At 45.9% G+C, this 18,321-nt stretch overlaps 1 protein-coding gene across 1 annotated transcript in view; it reads left to right on the forward strand.

Moving 5' to 3' along the window:
- Positions 1–3,827: 3,827 nt before the first annotated feature.
- The window catches only part of ptpro (protein tyrosine phosphatase receptor type O), an 84,751-nt gene continuing 70,257 nt past the window's right edge, over positions 3,828–18,321 (forward strand). The window contains exons 1-5 of the mRNA XM_084330093.1: positions 3,828–4,088; positions 4,850–5,011; positions 7,890–8,086; positions 9,292–9,412; positions 14,619–14,806. Of these exons, the coding sequence (XP_084186219.1) occupies positions 3,962–4,088; positions 4,850–5,011; positions 7,890–8,086; positions 9,292–9,412; positions 14,619–14,806 (795 nt within the window). The 5' untranslated portion in view covers positions 3,828–3,961. The remainder of the gene's footprint in view (positions 4,089–4,849; positions 5,012–7,889; positions 8,087–9,291; positions 9,413–14,618; positions 14,807–18,321) is intronic.

Here is an 18,321-nt window from a genome sequence, read left to right on the forward strand (position 1 = left end):
TCAAGCAGACAGATGTCAACACTGTAATCTGTGTTGCATGTACCTGACAAACTGAACTGTTTGTATTACAGTCATATTCCGACTGAATGCACGTGTGTGTTTGTGTGTGTGGACTACTGTACTATTACAGGTATTGAAATGAACAATGCAACTTCCTTATACAAAAAAAAAATATATATATATATATATATATATTTGTAAAATATAATTTTTTTATGAATAATTAAATATCGATATTTTGGGAAATGAGTATTGAAACCGTTTTAAATATTCAGAATCGATATGTATCGATTTTTCGATATTTTTGACAACACTAGGCGCAGCGGTACCTCCGGCTCAGTCAGTCGTCCCTACGAACACAAGTGTTCAACCGGGGAAGCCGGTGGGGTCTGTGTCCTGGTCGTTGCAACAGCGCCTCCTACTGGGGAGTCTGTTCAGCAGGGAGGGGATCTGGGGGAGATAGTGTGAACCTCTGCGCACGTTACGCTCTCCCAGTGAAAGTCCTCGCTGTCAGGTGAAAAGTGGCTGTATCGGAGGAGGCATGTAGTAGTCATACGCGTATATTCAGAGTTAATTATATTGTTTACACTGCCTATTTTTACTTTCTACTGTACTATAATTGTATTGCCTGTATTTATGTCTTCTACTATTACCCTGCCCATACATGTACCCCCCCCCCCTCCCCCATGCTGCTATGATGCCTTAATTTCCCTAAGGGGATCAATAAAGGAATATCTTATCTTATCTTAGGGTGTGTTCACACCTGAAAGTCCGGGGATAGTCCGGACTATCCATGGATAGTCCGGACTTTCTGGTGGACCAAATGTGAAAATGATACATTGTTTGATTTTGGTCTGCGTTCACACTACCCTGTTTGGTGCGGATCTAATTTGTAAACAAAGGACATGCTGTCGCCAAGTCGTTCATCTATTGGACTAGCACTCACAAACATAACAGTTGCCGACAGCGTCTCTTGTGATAAAGCAGAGAGATACTGTCATTACGAGCGTGGCGCAAGTCGACTAGAGAGTAGATATATATATATATAGAGAGAGAGAGAGAGAGAGAGAGAGAGAGAGAGAGGACGAGAGAGACTGTCCGCGCGCGGCGCCAGTCTAGAGAGACGGAGAGAGGAAGAGAGAGAGAGAGGCAGAGAGAGAGAGAGAGAGAGAGAGAGAGAGAGGACGAGAGAGACTGTCCGCGCGCGGCGCCAGTCTAGAGAGACAGAGAGAGGAAGAGAGAGAGAGAGGCAGAGAGAGAGAGAGAGAGAGAGAGAGGACGAGAGAGACTGTCCGCGCGCCTGTCATTGAGTTGGGTCGCGCGCAAGCTGTCACTTGGCGCTGTCAAGTTGGGTCGCGCGACCGCCGCCACTAGGCACCTGTCACTCATTTGCTCTAGATTAGATACTATATAAAGTTCGTTTTGCGTTCACACCAACAGCAAACGAACCATGGTCCACTTTGAAACGAACCGAGTCCCAACTTTTCAAGAGGACCATGGTTCGGTTGTTTGGTCCTCATTATAGTTCGGTTTGCGTTCATACCTGTACAAACCAAACGGACTATCGATCTAAAGGGACCATGGTCCACTTAAAGGGACCATGGTCCACTTAAAGTGGACCAAACAGGGTAGGTGTGAACGCGCCATTAGTCTACACCCTCCCCAGAACGACAGTATGGCAAGAGAGGGGGGGGGAAACATAACTTGGTTCAGGCAGATTTGTGTGGAACAATGTCATTTATTGATACTCGATCATAATTTGAATCAACCTTTTTTTTTTTTTTTTTTTTTAGATTTCTACAAGGGTAAAACGGTGTTCAAACACTGGTTACCGGGCACATGTTACAGTAACATCACCTTCCAGCTGATCTCCGAGGCCACCGTCAACAAGAGCACCCTGGTCCGTCACAGTGATGTCACCCACAAACCCCACCACCACAGGACAGGTACGAGAGCCCAAACCCCACCACCCCAGGACAGGTACGAGAGCCCAAACCCCACCACCACAGGACAGGTACGAGAGCCCAAACCCCACCACCACAGGACAGGTACGAGAGCCCAAACCCCACCACCACAGGACAGGTACGAGAGCCCAAACCCCACCACCACAGGACAGGTACGAGAGCCCAAACCCCACCACCACAGGACAGGTACGAGAGCCCAAACCCCACCACCACAGGACAGGTACGAGAGCCCAAACCCCACCACCACAGGACAGGTACGAGAGCCCAAACCCCACCACCACACGACAGGTACGAGAGCCCAAACCCCACCACCCCACGACAGGTACGAGAGCCCAAACCCCACCACCACACGACAGGTACGAGAGCCCAAACCCCACCACCACAGGACAGGTACGAGAGCCCAAACCCCACCACCACAGGACAGGTACGAGAGCCCAAACCCCACCACCACAGGACAGGTACGAGAGCCCAAACCCCACCACCACAGGACAGGTACGAGAGAGCCTCTTCCTCTCCGCCCCGGGAGGTTCCCTGATGGGGTAGATACGATTAGAAAGGATTCGTTTGACGACAAGCTAAATAATAATTTGGTTGCATTCCATTTCAATGAGAGGAAAACGAGATCCTGAAAAATCAAATGGGGATATGGGTTTCTATGATAAATAGAGAATAGTTACTGGATTACTTGGGACTTTACTGGATTTGCGGGGGAATTAGCGTTTCTGATGTAAATGGCTGTTCCTGGTGTGCGAGGTGGGGGGTGGGGGTCCTTCTCGTTTGAGGCTCTTGCTTGAGGCTCCCTCCGCCCCTCCTCTCCTCTAAAGGCTGTTGAATGTGGAGAGCGGCGTGTTTATTTCGTAAATGCCACACGTCCCCCACCCCCACCCCCACCCCCGGTGGAGCTAATGGCATCAGTCTAATGACTTCATATCAGCAGCCAGCAACTCAGAAAAGATTTTCCGCGGATGGCCCCCTGCTGGGGCCGTGCATTATTGATACCATATAAATACCAGCAGACACTTTATGACCGTTATCGTGTCAACTCCACGCTGGTTAATTGCCTCTCTGCTCACGGAGACTGGGAGGGGAGTGACGTTACCGGAAGCTAGAGCTACGTTTTCTGTCAGTCAGACGTGACGAATGAAACCTTCTTCTATCCCCAGGCCATCAGGATGCTCAATGACAATGACACTATGTAACTAACAACCTATTATCTACACTCACTGCACACACATCCACATGTACACACTCACTTTAAACAAACACTCACCTTACCACTCACTTTACTCACTTTAGACACTTTAACACCCTCATTTGCACCTTACCCTAAGTTTTGTACCTCATCTCATTTCTGCTCTGTACCTCACTGTTACTCATTTTACTCTGTATTGTATATTGTATATATTGACTGAATATTCCTTTACCTACTTTTTACTTACTTCTTAATTACTTAAAAAAAATTTATTCTTAGTATTCTGTATTTTATTATGACAAATAATAAACGAACTTGAACTTGAACTTCGTCTTTGTTCACAGTTCCCAACCCTCCCCTCAACATCTCCCGTAAGATCGTCCACCTGAGCCAGAGGGTGTCGGGGGAGGTGCCCAGAGGAGGTCTCCTCCCCGAGGCCACCCAGGAGAGCCCCCTCCCCCGCAAGGCCCGCGACGCGGCCCTGGCGGAGGAGCGGGAAGCGGAGGAGCAAGGGGTGGAGGCGCATGGCGAGGAGATCACCTCGCAGGAGGAGGAGGAGGAGGAGGAGGAGCCGGCTGCCCGGGCGCCCCACGGCGACCCTCCGCGGAACCTCAGCGACGCCACGGCCGACTACGGCGACGTCGTCAACGGCAACGAGACGGGCGCCGGGGGGGAGAGCGTGACGCGGCCCTATTGGCCCGAGGCGACCGGCGGCACGCCACCCGCGGACAGGGGGGAGGAGGAGGAGGAGTTTGTGAACGCGGTGGTGCCGGAGTACGAGGACTCGAATGAGTCGGGCTCTGCCATGGGTCTGTCCCCGGAGCCCTCGTCCGCGCCCGTCGAGCTGCCCCCCATCCTGCTGGAAGTGCGCTGGCTGCCGCCCCCGCCGCCCACCACCTACGACGGCTTCAACGTCTACATCTACCGGGATGGTAAGCGGCGCGGTGAGATAAGGAGCCTTGTTTTGCCACTTCTCTGATATTTTTGATTTTATTTTATTTTATTAAGGATCCGCATTAGCTGGTGCCATAGCAACCAGCTAGTCTTCCTGGGGTCCACACAAAAAAACATACAAAAACAATTATTGTTGCAAAACTAAATTATTAAAAGTCAGTACTCAACACACAATGCATAATGAAGCTAACAAATAAGATAGCTAAAATTACATGCGAGCAAAGAAACAGAAAACAAAAAAACAAAACAAAAATACTTTACAGTGTTAAATACAATTTAAGATTATTTTTAAAAGTTAATTTACTGTAAATGCAGCAGAGGTTTTGAGGAAGGTTATTCCAAAGAGTCAGTCAATGATCTAAAAATAAAAGATCTCCTTAAAGCGTTGGTTTTTGGACCTGGTCATTCAAGCTGCCCACTACTGGAACCTCTAGTGTAATGATCATGCACAGTATTACTATAAACAATCTGTTTATGTATAAAAACAGGAGTTTTACTTCTCATGACCAACTTGAACAGCTCAAGTGTATTAAAAGACAACCTATTTCCAACGTTAAGCCAAGAGAGGCGGGCATGCATACGGAGAGCTGCAGATATGGAAGATGAGCGGTGAAATCGGGAGATATCTACAATCATGATACATACATAATTTCCTATAGGCCCCCCCACGCTCACAGGTCCTGTTGACACTTCCCGCCTTCTCCACCCCTCATGCCGCCCCTCCCCCTCTTGTCGCCAGGCAACACCACGGAGACGGCCACGGTGGACGACAACACCCACGAGTTCTTCACGGAGCTGACGGAGCCGGGGACCTACCGCGTGCTGGTGACCACGCTCAGCACCGCCGGGGACTGCCGGGCCCGAGAGAGCACCGCCGACACCGGCTTCACCTTCTACCTCAGTACGTCACAGATCTCACTTCAATAGATTGTTGTTTATATTTATCTATATCTTTTTTTTTTATTATTATTATTATTATGTTTTTGGTAGATTTTTATTGTTTTTACTACCGGGCAGTCCGGTAGAGAGAGAGAGAGAGAGAGAGAGAGAGAGAGAGAGAGAGAGAGAGAGGAAGAACGGGAGACAGAGCGGGGGAAAGACATTCGGCAAAGGACGCCGGGTCCGGGTATCGAACCCGGGTCGGCCGCATCGCGACGCAGCGCGTTACCTGGTTCGCCACTTGGACGCCCCGATATTTGTATCTATTATTAAAGAGATTTGCACTACATTCATACCTCATTTGCAACCTACCCTAAGTTTTGTACCTCTGCATTGTACCTCACTGTTACCCATTTTACTCTGTATTGTGTATTGTATATATTGACTTTACTTACTTTTTACTTACTTACTTACTTTCTTACTTACTTTTTTTTTACTGTGTGTAGCACACTCTCAGGGGCTCATACAAAAACAAGCATTTCATCATAAAGTATTCTGTATTTTGTTGTGACAAATTATAAACAAACTTGAAACTTGAACTAGATCATGGTATCTGCAGGGTATTAAATGGTAAATGGTGCATTTATATAACAGCTTTTATCCTGTGTATTTCATATTGTTCCCTGTTTCCCCTGTGGTTCTATGTTTCTTTGGTTTCTTTGTTTTTTTTCTCTCTGCCTACTGTCAGCGACTTCGGGTTACTGAGAAGCGCTCTATAAATAAAATTTATTATTATTATTATTATTATACATTAAATGAATTATTATTATTATTATTATTATTATTATTATTATTATTATTATTATTATTATTATTATTATTATTATTATTATTATTATTATTATTATTATTATTATTATTATTATTATTATTATTATTATTATTATTATTATTATCCAAAGCACTTTACACAATTTGTTCCTCACAGCAGTCGTTTGGTAGTCGGAAAGTTCCCTGTTCGATTCCCGCTTCTCCTCCCGGGCAGCGGGTCAAAGTGTCCTTGAGCGAGACACTTAACCCCTAATTGCTCCCGATCGGCAGGTTGGCACCTTGCATGGTCGCCTTTGCCGTCGGTGTGTGAATGTGAACGTGTGAGTGAATCGGTGAATGTGCGGAAAACAAAAATTATAAAGCGCTTTGGATAAAAGAGTTATATATAAATGCACCATTTACCATTTTACCCATTCACTCACACATTCACACACCGATGGTGGGGCTGCCACTGCAAAAGCACCCCCCCCCTAAGCTTCAGCCTGGAGGTTTGTAGTAGGGATGTCCGATATTATCGGCCTACCGATATTATCGGCCGATATTGGCATTAAAATGTAATATCGGAAATTATCGGTATCGGTTTTCAAAAAAATAAAAAAGTATTTTTTTTTTAACTTTTCTTTTTTACATTTATTTAACCTTTACCCAGGCAAGCAAGTAAGAACTAATTCTTATTTTATTTATTGTGAAAAGTATGCATAATGTTGTGTTAATTCCACGACAAGAGATATGTAATGTTAATTAACGGAACGTAGACCAATCTCAGTCACTCTTATTGTCTGGGACCAAATTCGGTCATGCCCCATTTTGCGCGACATCCAGGCTTTTTTTTTACCGTCAGCGTTTGGGAATTTCATGTCGACAGGTAGATGAAGTGAAATTATACTTATTTTAGAATATATATATCAAATGTACCAGTAAAAAGTGGGAATCTCTAGAATGTGTTTTGGGCGACGGTGTTTACGGAAGTGCGGGTCTCAAGTTGACGTTATACTATAACTTACACAACACTTTCTGTTGTCAGTAGATGGCAGCATTGGTTTAAAATTAAAAGGTGAAAATGTGAAAACTATAAAATTAATACAATTCCCAAGACCTTTAGCACAGGTCACAGGTCACTGGGACGCGTCTATTCTTTGACGCGATCTGAACAGCGTTAAACTATTAATGGGACCTGAGTACAGTGATCGAGAATGGTCACCCAATTATCTTAACAAAAGTGCATCATTAGCATTATGTTTGTTGTCTAAACGGGAACATAATGGTACACTTTAAGATTAGAATGTTATCCGCATATAAAGGACAAATAAAACATCGTTAATTTGTAAGAAACCTCAATGAAAACGGCGCAGGGTAAGTTATATTCGCTATTGTTATGAAAATGTGATAGAATCCTATAAAAATTTGGACACATTTGGTCACCGTGACGTTACCTGAAATTATTCCGTTTTTTGGGGGGGAAACCCTGCATATATATATCGGTATCGGTTGATATCGGTATCGGAAATTAAGAGTTGGACAATATCGGTATATCGGATATCTGTAAAAAAGCCAATATCGAACATCCCTATTTTGTAGGTATTTTAATGTTGGCATGGGTCTGTAGGACCCTGGGCAGTAACGGTGTGTTGTGTCCTGGCTCTAGGTCCCAGCGGGGAGTGGCTGCAGCAGTAACGGTGTGTTGTGTCCTGGCTCTAGGTCCCAGCGGGGAGTGGCTGCAGCAGTAACGGTGTGTTGTGTCCTGGCTCTAGGTCCCAGCGGGGAGTGGCTGCAGCAGTAACGGTGTGTTGTGTCCTGGCTCTAGGTCCCAGCAGGGAGTGGCTGCAGCAGTAACGGTGTGTTGTGTCCTGGCTCTAGGTCCCAGCGGGGAGTGGCTGCAGCAGTAACGGTGTGTTGTGTCCTGGCTCTAGGTCCCAGCGGGGAGTGGCTGCAGCAGTAACGGTGTGTTGTGTCCTGGCTCTAGGTCCCAGCGGGGAGTGGCTGCAGCAGTAACGGTGTGTTGTGTCCTGGCTCTAGGTCCCAGCGGGGAGTGGCTGCAGCAGTAACGGTGTGTTGTGTCCTGGCTCTAGGTCCCAGCGGGGAGTGGCTGGAGCAGCCGAAGGAGCGTCCCCAGGCGGTGAGCGTGAGGCTCCTGGGCTCCAGCACCGCGGCCGTGTCCTGGGGCCCGTCCTCCGAGAGCCACAACGGCAGCCTGGTCTCCGTGGTGTCCACCACCTGCCTGAAGCCCAGCCCCAGCCAGCGCATGGAGAGCAAGTACTGCAGCGAGGTCAGTCACTAGAGCTGTACTGAGGTCAGTCACTAGAGCAAGTACTGCAGCGAGGTCAGTCACTAGAGCTGTACTGAGGTCAGACACACACTGCTGTACTGAGGTCAGTCACTAGAGCTGTACTGAGGTCAGTCACTAGAGCTGTACTGAGGTCAGTCACTAGAGCTGTACTGAGGTCAGACACTAGAGCAAGTACTGCAGCGAGGTCACTCACTAGAGCTGTACTGAGGTCAGTCACTAGAGCTGTACTGAGGTCAGTCACTAGAGCTGTACTGAGGTCAGTCACTAGAGCTGTACTGAGGTCAGTCACTAGAGCTGTACTGAGGTCAGTCACTAGAGCTGTACTGAGGTCAGTCACTAGAGCTGTACTGAGGTCAGTCACTAGAGCAAGTACTGCAGCGAGGTCAGTCACTAGAGCTGTACTGAGGTCAGTCACTAGAGCTGTACTGAGGTCAGACACTAGAGCTGTACTGAGGTCAGTCACTAGAGCTGTACTGAGGTCAGTCACTAGAGCTATACTGAGGTCAGACACTAGAGCTGTACTGAGGTCAGTCACTAGAGCTGTACTGAGGTCAGTCACTAGAGCTGTACTGAGGTCAGTCACTAGAGCTGTACTGAGGTCAGTCATTAGAGCTGTACTGAGGTCAGTCACTAGAGCTGTACTGAGGTCAGACACTGATGTCAATGCATCATTATCAACATCAATTACATCATCAATTACATCATTATCAACATCATTAACAATCTTATCCTCAGTTGAGGATGCTATTGTACAAGATACTTATTAGTGTAAAGTATTCAAATAAAATAATTAAAATTAAATAAATAGTGCTTCCTGAGCAGCACTCACTGCCATCAACATAAATACAATTAATAGTCAATTGGTTATATTGGTGATAATGATGTTAATTATGATGGTGGTGATAATGATGATTATGATGATGGTGATAATGATGATGATGATGCTAATGATGATGATGATGATGATAATGTTAATTATGATGGTGGTGATAATGATGATGATGCTAATGATGATAATGATGATGATGATGATGATGATGATGATGATGATGATGATGATGATGATGATGATAATGGTGCTTATGATGGTGATAATGATGATTATGATGATGATGATGATAATTGTGATTATGATGGTGGTGATAATGAGGATTATGATGATGATAATGATGACAATCTCACAGGAAAACACAACCAGTGACATCATCACCAGTCTGACCCCTGGAGCTCAGTACAGAGTGATGGTCTACCACACCAACGGACCCCTCATCAGCCCTCCGTCTGAGCCGGTCATCATCGACATAGGTGAGACAATGTGCTGCAATGTGCTTCATATTCCTATTTCCTGTGGGCATTTCCCCCTCTCCTGTAGTTTAATATCTCCTAAACTTTTTCTTTTTGTGAACAATGAGTCCTTTAGGACTGTCCTGCTTTTTTATATCATCTTTTATATCGATTTCAGTGAACTTGGCATAGAAAAATTGTTCCTAAAGATGTCTCGTTGCTATGGAATTTCAAATGGAGTAGGCTATCAACAAGCTATCGAAAGTCGGAAAAAGTCATCACCACCTCGGGAGTTGGCCCAGTTCAATGTCCAGGCCGTCGACTTGGTGGTGTTGAAGGATTAATTGCGGCTATTCTCCAGTGCGTCCAGCACGACCAGCTCGTCTTTCGTTGGATTGGCAATTAGCATGTCTAATAATGCTGTTTTTCTGAATACCGGTAGATGTAGGCCCGTCCTCTTTATATATCCACTCGTTTATGGTTAACGGGTACGTTAAATCAAACGTGACATTGTCCGCGGAGTAGGTCATGTTGACACAGTTTCCGTTTTGATGAATGGCAGTTGAAACTTTCTACAGCATTCTAAAGCCAGTGCAGTGGTATATTCATGGTGATTTAACCGTGAGTGTATCATGAATATACTCACGGTTTAGAACGCTCTCGACCAATCACAATGCGTGGTCGGACCTACCTGTTGTATAAAATGACTTCTCAGTCGACTCAACAGTCATAGAATGTTGTTGCCTATTCAAGTATGAATGCAAATGAATGCCCTCCTGCAGAGGGACCTCTTTGAATCTGGCGGGTGATAATAAAAAGACATATTTGTGAACATTGCTGTGATGGTTGAGACGTGCTTATAATTTTCCAGGCTAAAACTCTAAATAATACAGAAAGTTACACTAAAGCTGGCGGCTTCGATTAACAAGCCAAAAATAAATGAGAAAATATCACCTCCTTTTATGCCAAGTAACTCACAACTGACAGATGTAAATATGATCTCTAGTCTACAAAGAAGCGGGGGAGGTTTTTCTTTTTGTGAATGGTTGCCATGGTAACTGTGGGACTCGGCGGTGGGAACCACTTCATGGTGTGTAGAAGCTGTACAAAGTGTGTCTGTGTGTGTGTGTGTGGGGGGGGGGGGGGGGCAGTGTACAATCACAATACTGTTGTTGATGATGACACAGTACGTATAACAAATTCAAAGATATACTGTAGATGACTTGTTCAAATAGATAGAACTGACCGACTTTACTGTTAAAGCTACAGAGCAACATTATGGGATGTTGCGTCTTCAGCCAGCGTCTTCTCCAGTGTCAAGACAAGAAGATGACTGACTGCATTCATTCATGCTTGTAGTAGAGTAAACTGAAAAGCTGCAGGATTTTACATCAAATTAGGTTCGATTAAAATGTATAAATGTGTATCATTTATGTAACAGTAAAGTACAACAGCAACATACAATGTACAGGTGATTAAACTGGGTACAAAATATACAAATTAGTACTAGTGAGTAATAGTGCTAATCAGATGTATGTACAGAGTTGTAGTATTAATATGTACAGTGATACAGGTATAAAGACAGTATGGTAGTAAGTAAGTCATACTGGCCAGCAGCGTAACTAGTAAGAGTAGGATGTGCAGGTAAATACAGACAGGTGTAGACTGTAGATAGATATATATGCTGTGAGAATAAATATATATATGCATTATATACAGCATTATTGTACATGCTATCATACAGAGCTATGGGTTATATGCAGGTGTATAAGTAAGTATATAGAGGGGTTATATGCGGGTATATTCAGACAAATATGGATATATATATGCAGTAAATATAAAAATATTAATGTAAATATGCGGTATATACAGCACTGTTGTACATCATACAGAGTATATGGGTAGACTATAGTATGAGGTGGGACTATAGTATGAGGTGATTACTATTATTACAGTGTAGGGCAGTTGTAAACAGTGAAAGCCGATAAGATTGTAGACATAATGAATAAACAAATAAATGACACATGGACACAAGACGAGATGACGTTTTTTTTTTTACATACTTTATAAGATAACTAATGAGATAAATAAATCCATTTTAAAAAGGTTACTTCCTTCGAACGTCGTCTTGTAGGACTCTTGGTTGGGCAGCCTAACTGCAGTGTGCAGTAGTTCCTCGGTCTGTTTGTATTGGCCTTAAGCTCCTCCAGTTTGTTTTGGCTTCTCAGTGGCACAGCTGCCTCGCGTCGGGGGGGCAGCAGGTCACGCAGTGGTCTCTGCACGTCGTCTCGTATCAAGTTCACAGCGGCCTCCTCCCTCCCGTCTTCAAGTGAGGTCAGAGGTCGTGAGGCGATGCCAGCTCTTCTTCTGATCATGATATCGAAGGGGCATGTTTTTGAACTCCCTCCAATTCAGCTTGTCACTTCTTATCGCGTCCCGCCGAGGCCGTGCTGTGGCCTCGTCTCCACTAGGCGGGGTTTAGCCGTGCTGTGGCCTCGTCTCCACTAGGCAGGGTTTAGCCGTGCTGTGGCCTCGTCTCCACTAGGCAGGGTTTAGCCGTGCTGTGGCCTCGTCTCCACTAGCCAGGGTTTAGCCGTGCTGTGGCCTCGTCTCCACTAGCCAGGGTTTAGCCGTGCTGTGGCCTCGTCTCCACTAGCCAGGGTTTAGCCGTGCTGTGGCCTCGTCTCCACTAGGCGGGGTTTAGCTGTGCTGTGGCCTCGTCTCCACTAGGCAGGGTTTAGCCATGCTGTGGCCTCGTCTCCACTAGCCAGGGTTTAGCCGTGCTGTGGCCTCGTCTCCACTAGGCATGGTTTAGCCGTGCTGTGGCCTTGTCTCCACTAGCCAGGGTTTAGCCGTGCTGTGGCCTCGTCTCCACTAGGCAGGGTTTAGCCGTGCTGTGGCCTCGTCTCCACTAGGCAGGGTTTAGCCGTGCTGTGGCCTCGTCTCCACTAGCCAGGGTTTAGCCGTGCTGTGGCCTCGTCTCCACTAGCCAGGGCTTAGCCGTGCTGTGGCCTCGTCTCCACTAGGCAGGGTTTAGCCGTGCTGTGGCCTCGTCTCCACTAGCCAGGGCTTAGCCGTGCTGTGGCCTCGTCTCCACTAGCCAGGGTTTAGCCGTGCTGTGGCCTCGTCTCCACTAGCCAGGGTTTAGCCGTGCTGTGGCCTCGTCTCCACTAGCCAGGGTTTTGGGACTGTTGTATCATCCTGGTTTAGCTTGTGTACCACAGTTGGTGGTGGGAATTTTTAAAGGAGAGTTTAAAGGAAACACAAAGGAGACGCAAACCCAACCATACCAGGCCAAGGCTACATCCCCATACCCCAGCCAGACTGAACATTAGAGGCATTAGATCATCAGCAGGCAGTCCATCTCTAGACTGTGAGGCCTTCTCTACTGCCTCCTCACTATGCGTTTCCCCGCTGAGCTCAGATTCCACGTGATAGCACAGATATTTTGTGGAGGACATGACGGGTATCTCGTCTCCCCGGTATTAAGAGGAGGAGTTTGCGGTGGGTTTCCAATGCGTGGTAAACAAAAAGTGGTAAACAATAAAGTCTAAAAAGTGACGAGACACACCGCTATAAACAAAGAAGAAGTCTTAACAAACAAACACAGCTGCCCTTTCACCAGTGATAGGTTAACCTTCTGTAGTGTGGTAGTGATGAAGGCCTGGAGGATGCGACCCTCTCTGCGTGCCCTCCTGTCTCCGGCGGTCTCGTAGTGGTGACCGGAGTGCTGGACGTCCCGCGATGATGTCGGGGAGGTTGCGACCCTCTCTGCGCCGCCCCCTATCTCCCTGTCTCCGGCTGTCCCTGAGCAATGACCGGAGTGTTGAATGTCCCGTGATTAAGACGGGGAGGACGCAACCCTCTTTGCGCCGCCCCTGTGCCTCAAATAGATTCGCTATCAGCTCTATCTTTAATCTTTCAAAATGTTCAGTTGCTATCGCTATCAGCTCTATCTTTAATCTTTCAAAATGTTCAGTTGCTATTGCATGCACTCATCTGTGTTTCACTACACACTTGAGTGCATGCTTACCAACTGGTTAGTCTGCAACACTACTATCACCGACATCTAAGAAGGGAGATCCCCCCTTGAATGGCCCTTCTAAGGTTTCTCTCCTCCACACTGCCTGTGGAGCATTTTTCCCTATTGTTAGGTTTTAGTGAGTTTTTCCTTACCTTCGCGTGGGGTATGTCTGGGAGTGCTTGCATTCTTTTCATTTATTTGCATTTATTTTAAATTTGTTGGACCTTATGGTGTTCTTGTTCTGTTCTTCACTTATTGTTATGTTTCTTCTTGACTTGTTTAAAGAAGATGTGTACGGCCCATGGGGACATTAACGTGTGTTGTTGGGCCTTACAAATAAATTTGATTTGATTTGATTTAACCTTCTGTAGTGTGGTAGTGAGAGGGTTAACCTTCTGTAGTGTGGTAGTGAAAGGGTTAACCTGTAGTGTGTTAGGAAAAGCGTTAACCCTTTGTAGTGTGGTAGTGAATGGGTTAACCTTCTGTAGTGTGGTAGTGAAAGGTTAACCTTCTGTAGTGTGGTAGTGAAAGTGTTAACCCTTTGTAGTGTGGTAGTGAAAGCATTAACCCTTTGTAGTGTGGTTGTAAAAGGGTTAACCTTCTGTAGTGTGGTAGTGAAAGTGTTAACCCTTTGTAGTGTGGTAGTGAAAGCATTAACCCTTTGTAGTGTGGTTGTAAAAGGGTTAACCTTCTGTAGTGTGGTAGTGAAAGTGTTAACCCTTTGTAGTGTGGTAGTGAAAGCGTTAACCCTTTGTAGTGTGGTTGTAAAAGGGTTAACCTTCTGTAGTGTGGTAGTGAGAGGGTTAACCTTCTGTAGTGTGGTAGTGAAAGCGTTAACCCTTTGTAGTGTGGTAGTGAAAGGGTTAACCTTCTGTAGTGTGGTAGTGAAAGGGTTAACCTTCTGTAGTGTGGTAGTGAAAGCATCTGGTGTACTTTTATGAGAGGCACGTCTGCAAGGTGGAGATGGTACAGTCCTGTAGGGGTGTCTGAAATTGTTGGTTAATAATTTAATATATAGTTACAGGTAAGAAGGATATATAAATGCTTTGACCCCCTTATTTTTTTTACCTCTTTTTGGGATGGGTTTGTCTTTCATATTAGCTATATTTTTTGAGGGGGACAACTGTACCTCTTCTCAATATTGAGGGGGACATGTCCCCCGCAACCCCGCCTAAACCTACACCTATGGTCTCTTCTGCCCAGAGCCCACTGGGGTGCGTGAGCTGGTGGTCTACCCGCTGAGCCCCACGGCGGTCATCCTGACCTGGCAGCGGCCGTACCACGTGGCCTTCCGCAAGTACGTCCTGCAGACCTTCTTCTTCAACCCCGTCACGCTGGCCTCCGAGTGGACCACCTACTACGAGATCGGCGCCACCGCCTCCACATCAGTGGTAACGCTGCCGCGCCCTTTGACCTCCTCTTGAAAGTTTAACTGAACTGTAGATCACCAGGGTTCTTGTTTAAACATAATAACCATATAATCCAGTTTGACTAATACTGTATATTCTTTGGACAGATAATGTGGTGATTATGATAACGATGATGATAATGATGATGATGATGATGGTGATGATGGTGATAATGATCATGATGATGATGTACATTTACCTTATTTTTTTTGTAAATATTTACAAATACAAAAATGCTGTAGATAAAAAAAAGTATGCAAAAATGTTTGTGGGTCCAAAATTAATGTTGTTGTTTACATGTTGCATGTGCATGTATCCCCTCCCTACTTCCCAGTGTGGAATGCACCTGATTGGATAAATGACATGCTGGTGCTCTAGTGTGACATCTAGTGGCTGAATGTCATCTATGGCGCCTTTAAACTAGTTGTTAATTTAGCTGTTGGCCAGTTCACTAGAGTGGAGTTCACCAGGTCTGTGTGGAGTTTGCAGGTTCTCCCCGTGTGTGCGTGGGTTTCCTCCAGGTACTCTGGTTTCTTCCAACACCATAAAAGACATAAATCAAATCAAATGTATTTTTATAGACCGAAATCACAACAAATTGCCTCCATGGGCTTCACAGACCAAGAAGAAACATCACAATAGATCCAAAACAAAAACCACCATAAAATCCACAATTTTGCAAGACTTTCCCCAATGAGGATAAGGAATGTCTCCCTAAAACCTAGCAATAGGGGGATACAACTTGGGGATAAACCTCAGATGATCAATTCAAAGGGGATCCCCCATCAGGTGTCAGTGATACACAGTTTGGTGCTGCAATGGATGATGGATGGATGGAGAATAGAACAAGCGAATAAGGATATGGATATATACATGAAATATAAACACATATGCATACATACATACATACATACATACATAGTAGCAATAGTATCTACTAAAGTATATAAGAACATTAATAATAACAGAACTAAGAACAAAAAAAGCATAGGAATACAAGCGCTGGTATGAAGAACAAGATGACGGCTCAAGGTCGCACTCCCCAGGGGGCAGGAGAGCCGCTCTGAGCCAGTAGAGCAGCACGGTTAGATGCTGTAGGTCAACTGAGAGACATGAGAGACATGCATGCTAGGTACATACACCTGCCATTGCCCTTGACCAAGGCACTGGCATTACAACTGGAGTTGATCCCCAGGGCTGTGGCTGTGGCTGTCTCACTGCTCCACTGTGGCTGTCTCACTGCTCCACTGTGGCTGTCTCACTGCTCCACTGTGGCTGTCTCACTGCTCCACAGTGGCTGTCTCACTGCTCCACAGTGGCTGTCTCACTGCTCCACAGTAGTTAGGATGGCTTAGCTGCAGAGGACACCAGGGTGCTAATAAAATGCCCCCCTCGCCCTCGGCCCAACAAAAATAGTCATGAAATGGGCCAAGTTAAAAATGTATTGAAATAACATCAATATCATGAGCTTTCAAATTGTGCAACCACTTAACAATAACATTCTACATCAGTAACCACAAATAACCACAAACTGAGGAAGAGAATAATGAAATGTGCAGAACAATAACATACATAACAATTGTAAGATTCTGATCAAACTGGCCAGTATCACGTCTTCGTCTGTTTGGCTCTCCATCCAATTCCTCTGCGTTGTGTACTTTTAATGGTCCTGACGTCTCCGATACTGGTAGATAAGATCCTTATCTCCCCCCGTTAGTGCAATCCATAAACCATAATAATCCTCCACCTCCGTAAGAATTCGACACTTCGACACCGTGAAATACCTTATGAGGAGAAGCGTTGTTTTATTGCTATAAACAGAACCTCATAATCAGATGTTATCAGATGTTATCAAATTGTATCGTCCTTGAAGAGTCTATTCTAATGATCTCTCGGTGTGTTCAGATTGTCCTTTTGTTATTCAGTCCAATAGTGGTCAGGCCTAGTCGTTAGCCTGAACCCTCCTCGTGTTAGCCGAAGCTAATGATGTCGTGGCATTCTTCCTCCCCCCCCCCCCCCCCCCCCCCTCTCTCGTGATAAGAGGAGAGAGAGTCCTCTGTGTGATCTCAGTCCTATTCGCTCTCGGTCAGATTCTAGTCTGCCCTACCCGGAACCACTGTCAGCTTTATAGGATCTTCATCATAACTATGATAGCCCACCCCTTTCTGGTTGTCAGGTGCCGCGTTGTCATGACAACTGCTAACCTTTCACACATTAAAATGCAGTTTTCTACTGTTTCATTAAGATGAACCCCTCTCCCTCGCTCTCGCTATCAGTGTTATGTCTTCAGCAAAACAAAACACCCTGCTCAGTGTGGTGTTCCCTCGCTCTGAACCAACCTCTGCTAAGCCAAACACATTTCTGCCCTCTCTGACCTGGCACCGTTAGATGCTACCATCTTTCCCCAATCTATACATCACATACATTGAAAAACCACCATTTTCTCTCAATCCCCCCTTGATTCTTATCACCCCTTCAGAATCATAAATCATTATTTGTTTTTTTAATTAATTATGCCAAAAATAGCCTGTGGTTGAAGCAAACCAACCTCGTCTCTCGTGCACAAGAAACAAAGACGGCCCACGGTCAACCCAGTGATCCTGCTGCCTGATGTCTGTTTGCGCCCCCCTTCGTGCACAAAGGGAACCGAAACCGACCACCAAAACCAACAACATCCAACGACTCATAACCATTGGAGCCCCCCTGTCTGCTCCCAATAATTATATCCTGTTGTTCTACTGTTCTCCCTCTTATCTACCTTCTATATATATATATATATCCTTCTATACATATATCTTATATATGAATCCTCCATTTATATCTCATACTCCTAATCAATGAACACAGGACTTCTCGCTGTTGTCTCGTCTCTCGATCTCCTGATTGACTCTGAAAGGAAGTCCCTGCTTGTCCATGATTCACCGCCCGTGCTCTGTTGTTTCAAAACGCTCTCTAAACAGCGTCTCCGCCGGGAAGGCCCCTCCGATGTCCGCCTCGTTCTCCCCTGGGCAACACCGCCTGCGACCGCTGGACTCCGCCTCGTCGGCCGTCTCCGCCCCGTCGGTCATCTCCGCCCTGTCGGTCATCTTGGTTGAGGCTCATCTCCACCGCCGTCGGCCCTCTCCAGACTCTGAAAGCACAAACACCACGCCGGCAGTTTTTCTGTACACTCGACCCTGTGTTTTCTATTAGTCTACCGTGGCTTTGGGCCTGCAGCTCGTTCTCTATATATGTTTTCCCTCTGCAAGCCCCTGCCATGGCCACGCCCTTTCAGACTGTTGGACGGTGTGAGTGTCCTACAGCCCATGGCGCTATTTGTTCTCTATTAGTCCCCCACCTTCTCAACACCCATATCTAATCCTACAGGGCTGTTCCCTGTTTTGTTGTCTTCCGGCGTGACACCAGCAGCTAAACGATACCCACTCGGCGCTCTACGTTTGTCCCACGGGTGACCCCCAGCGCGCGCCAGTTCTTTCTGGTGACGTGTCCCCTCAAGA

The sequence above is a fragment of the Notolepis coatsorum genome (genome assembly GCF_963971535.1).
Source record: "Notolepis coatsorum genome assembly, chromosome: 15".
Taxonomy (NCBI): domain Eukaryota; kingdom Metazoa; phylum Chordata; class Actinopteri; order Aulopiformes; family Paralepididae; genus Notolepis; species Notolepis coatsorum.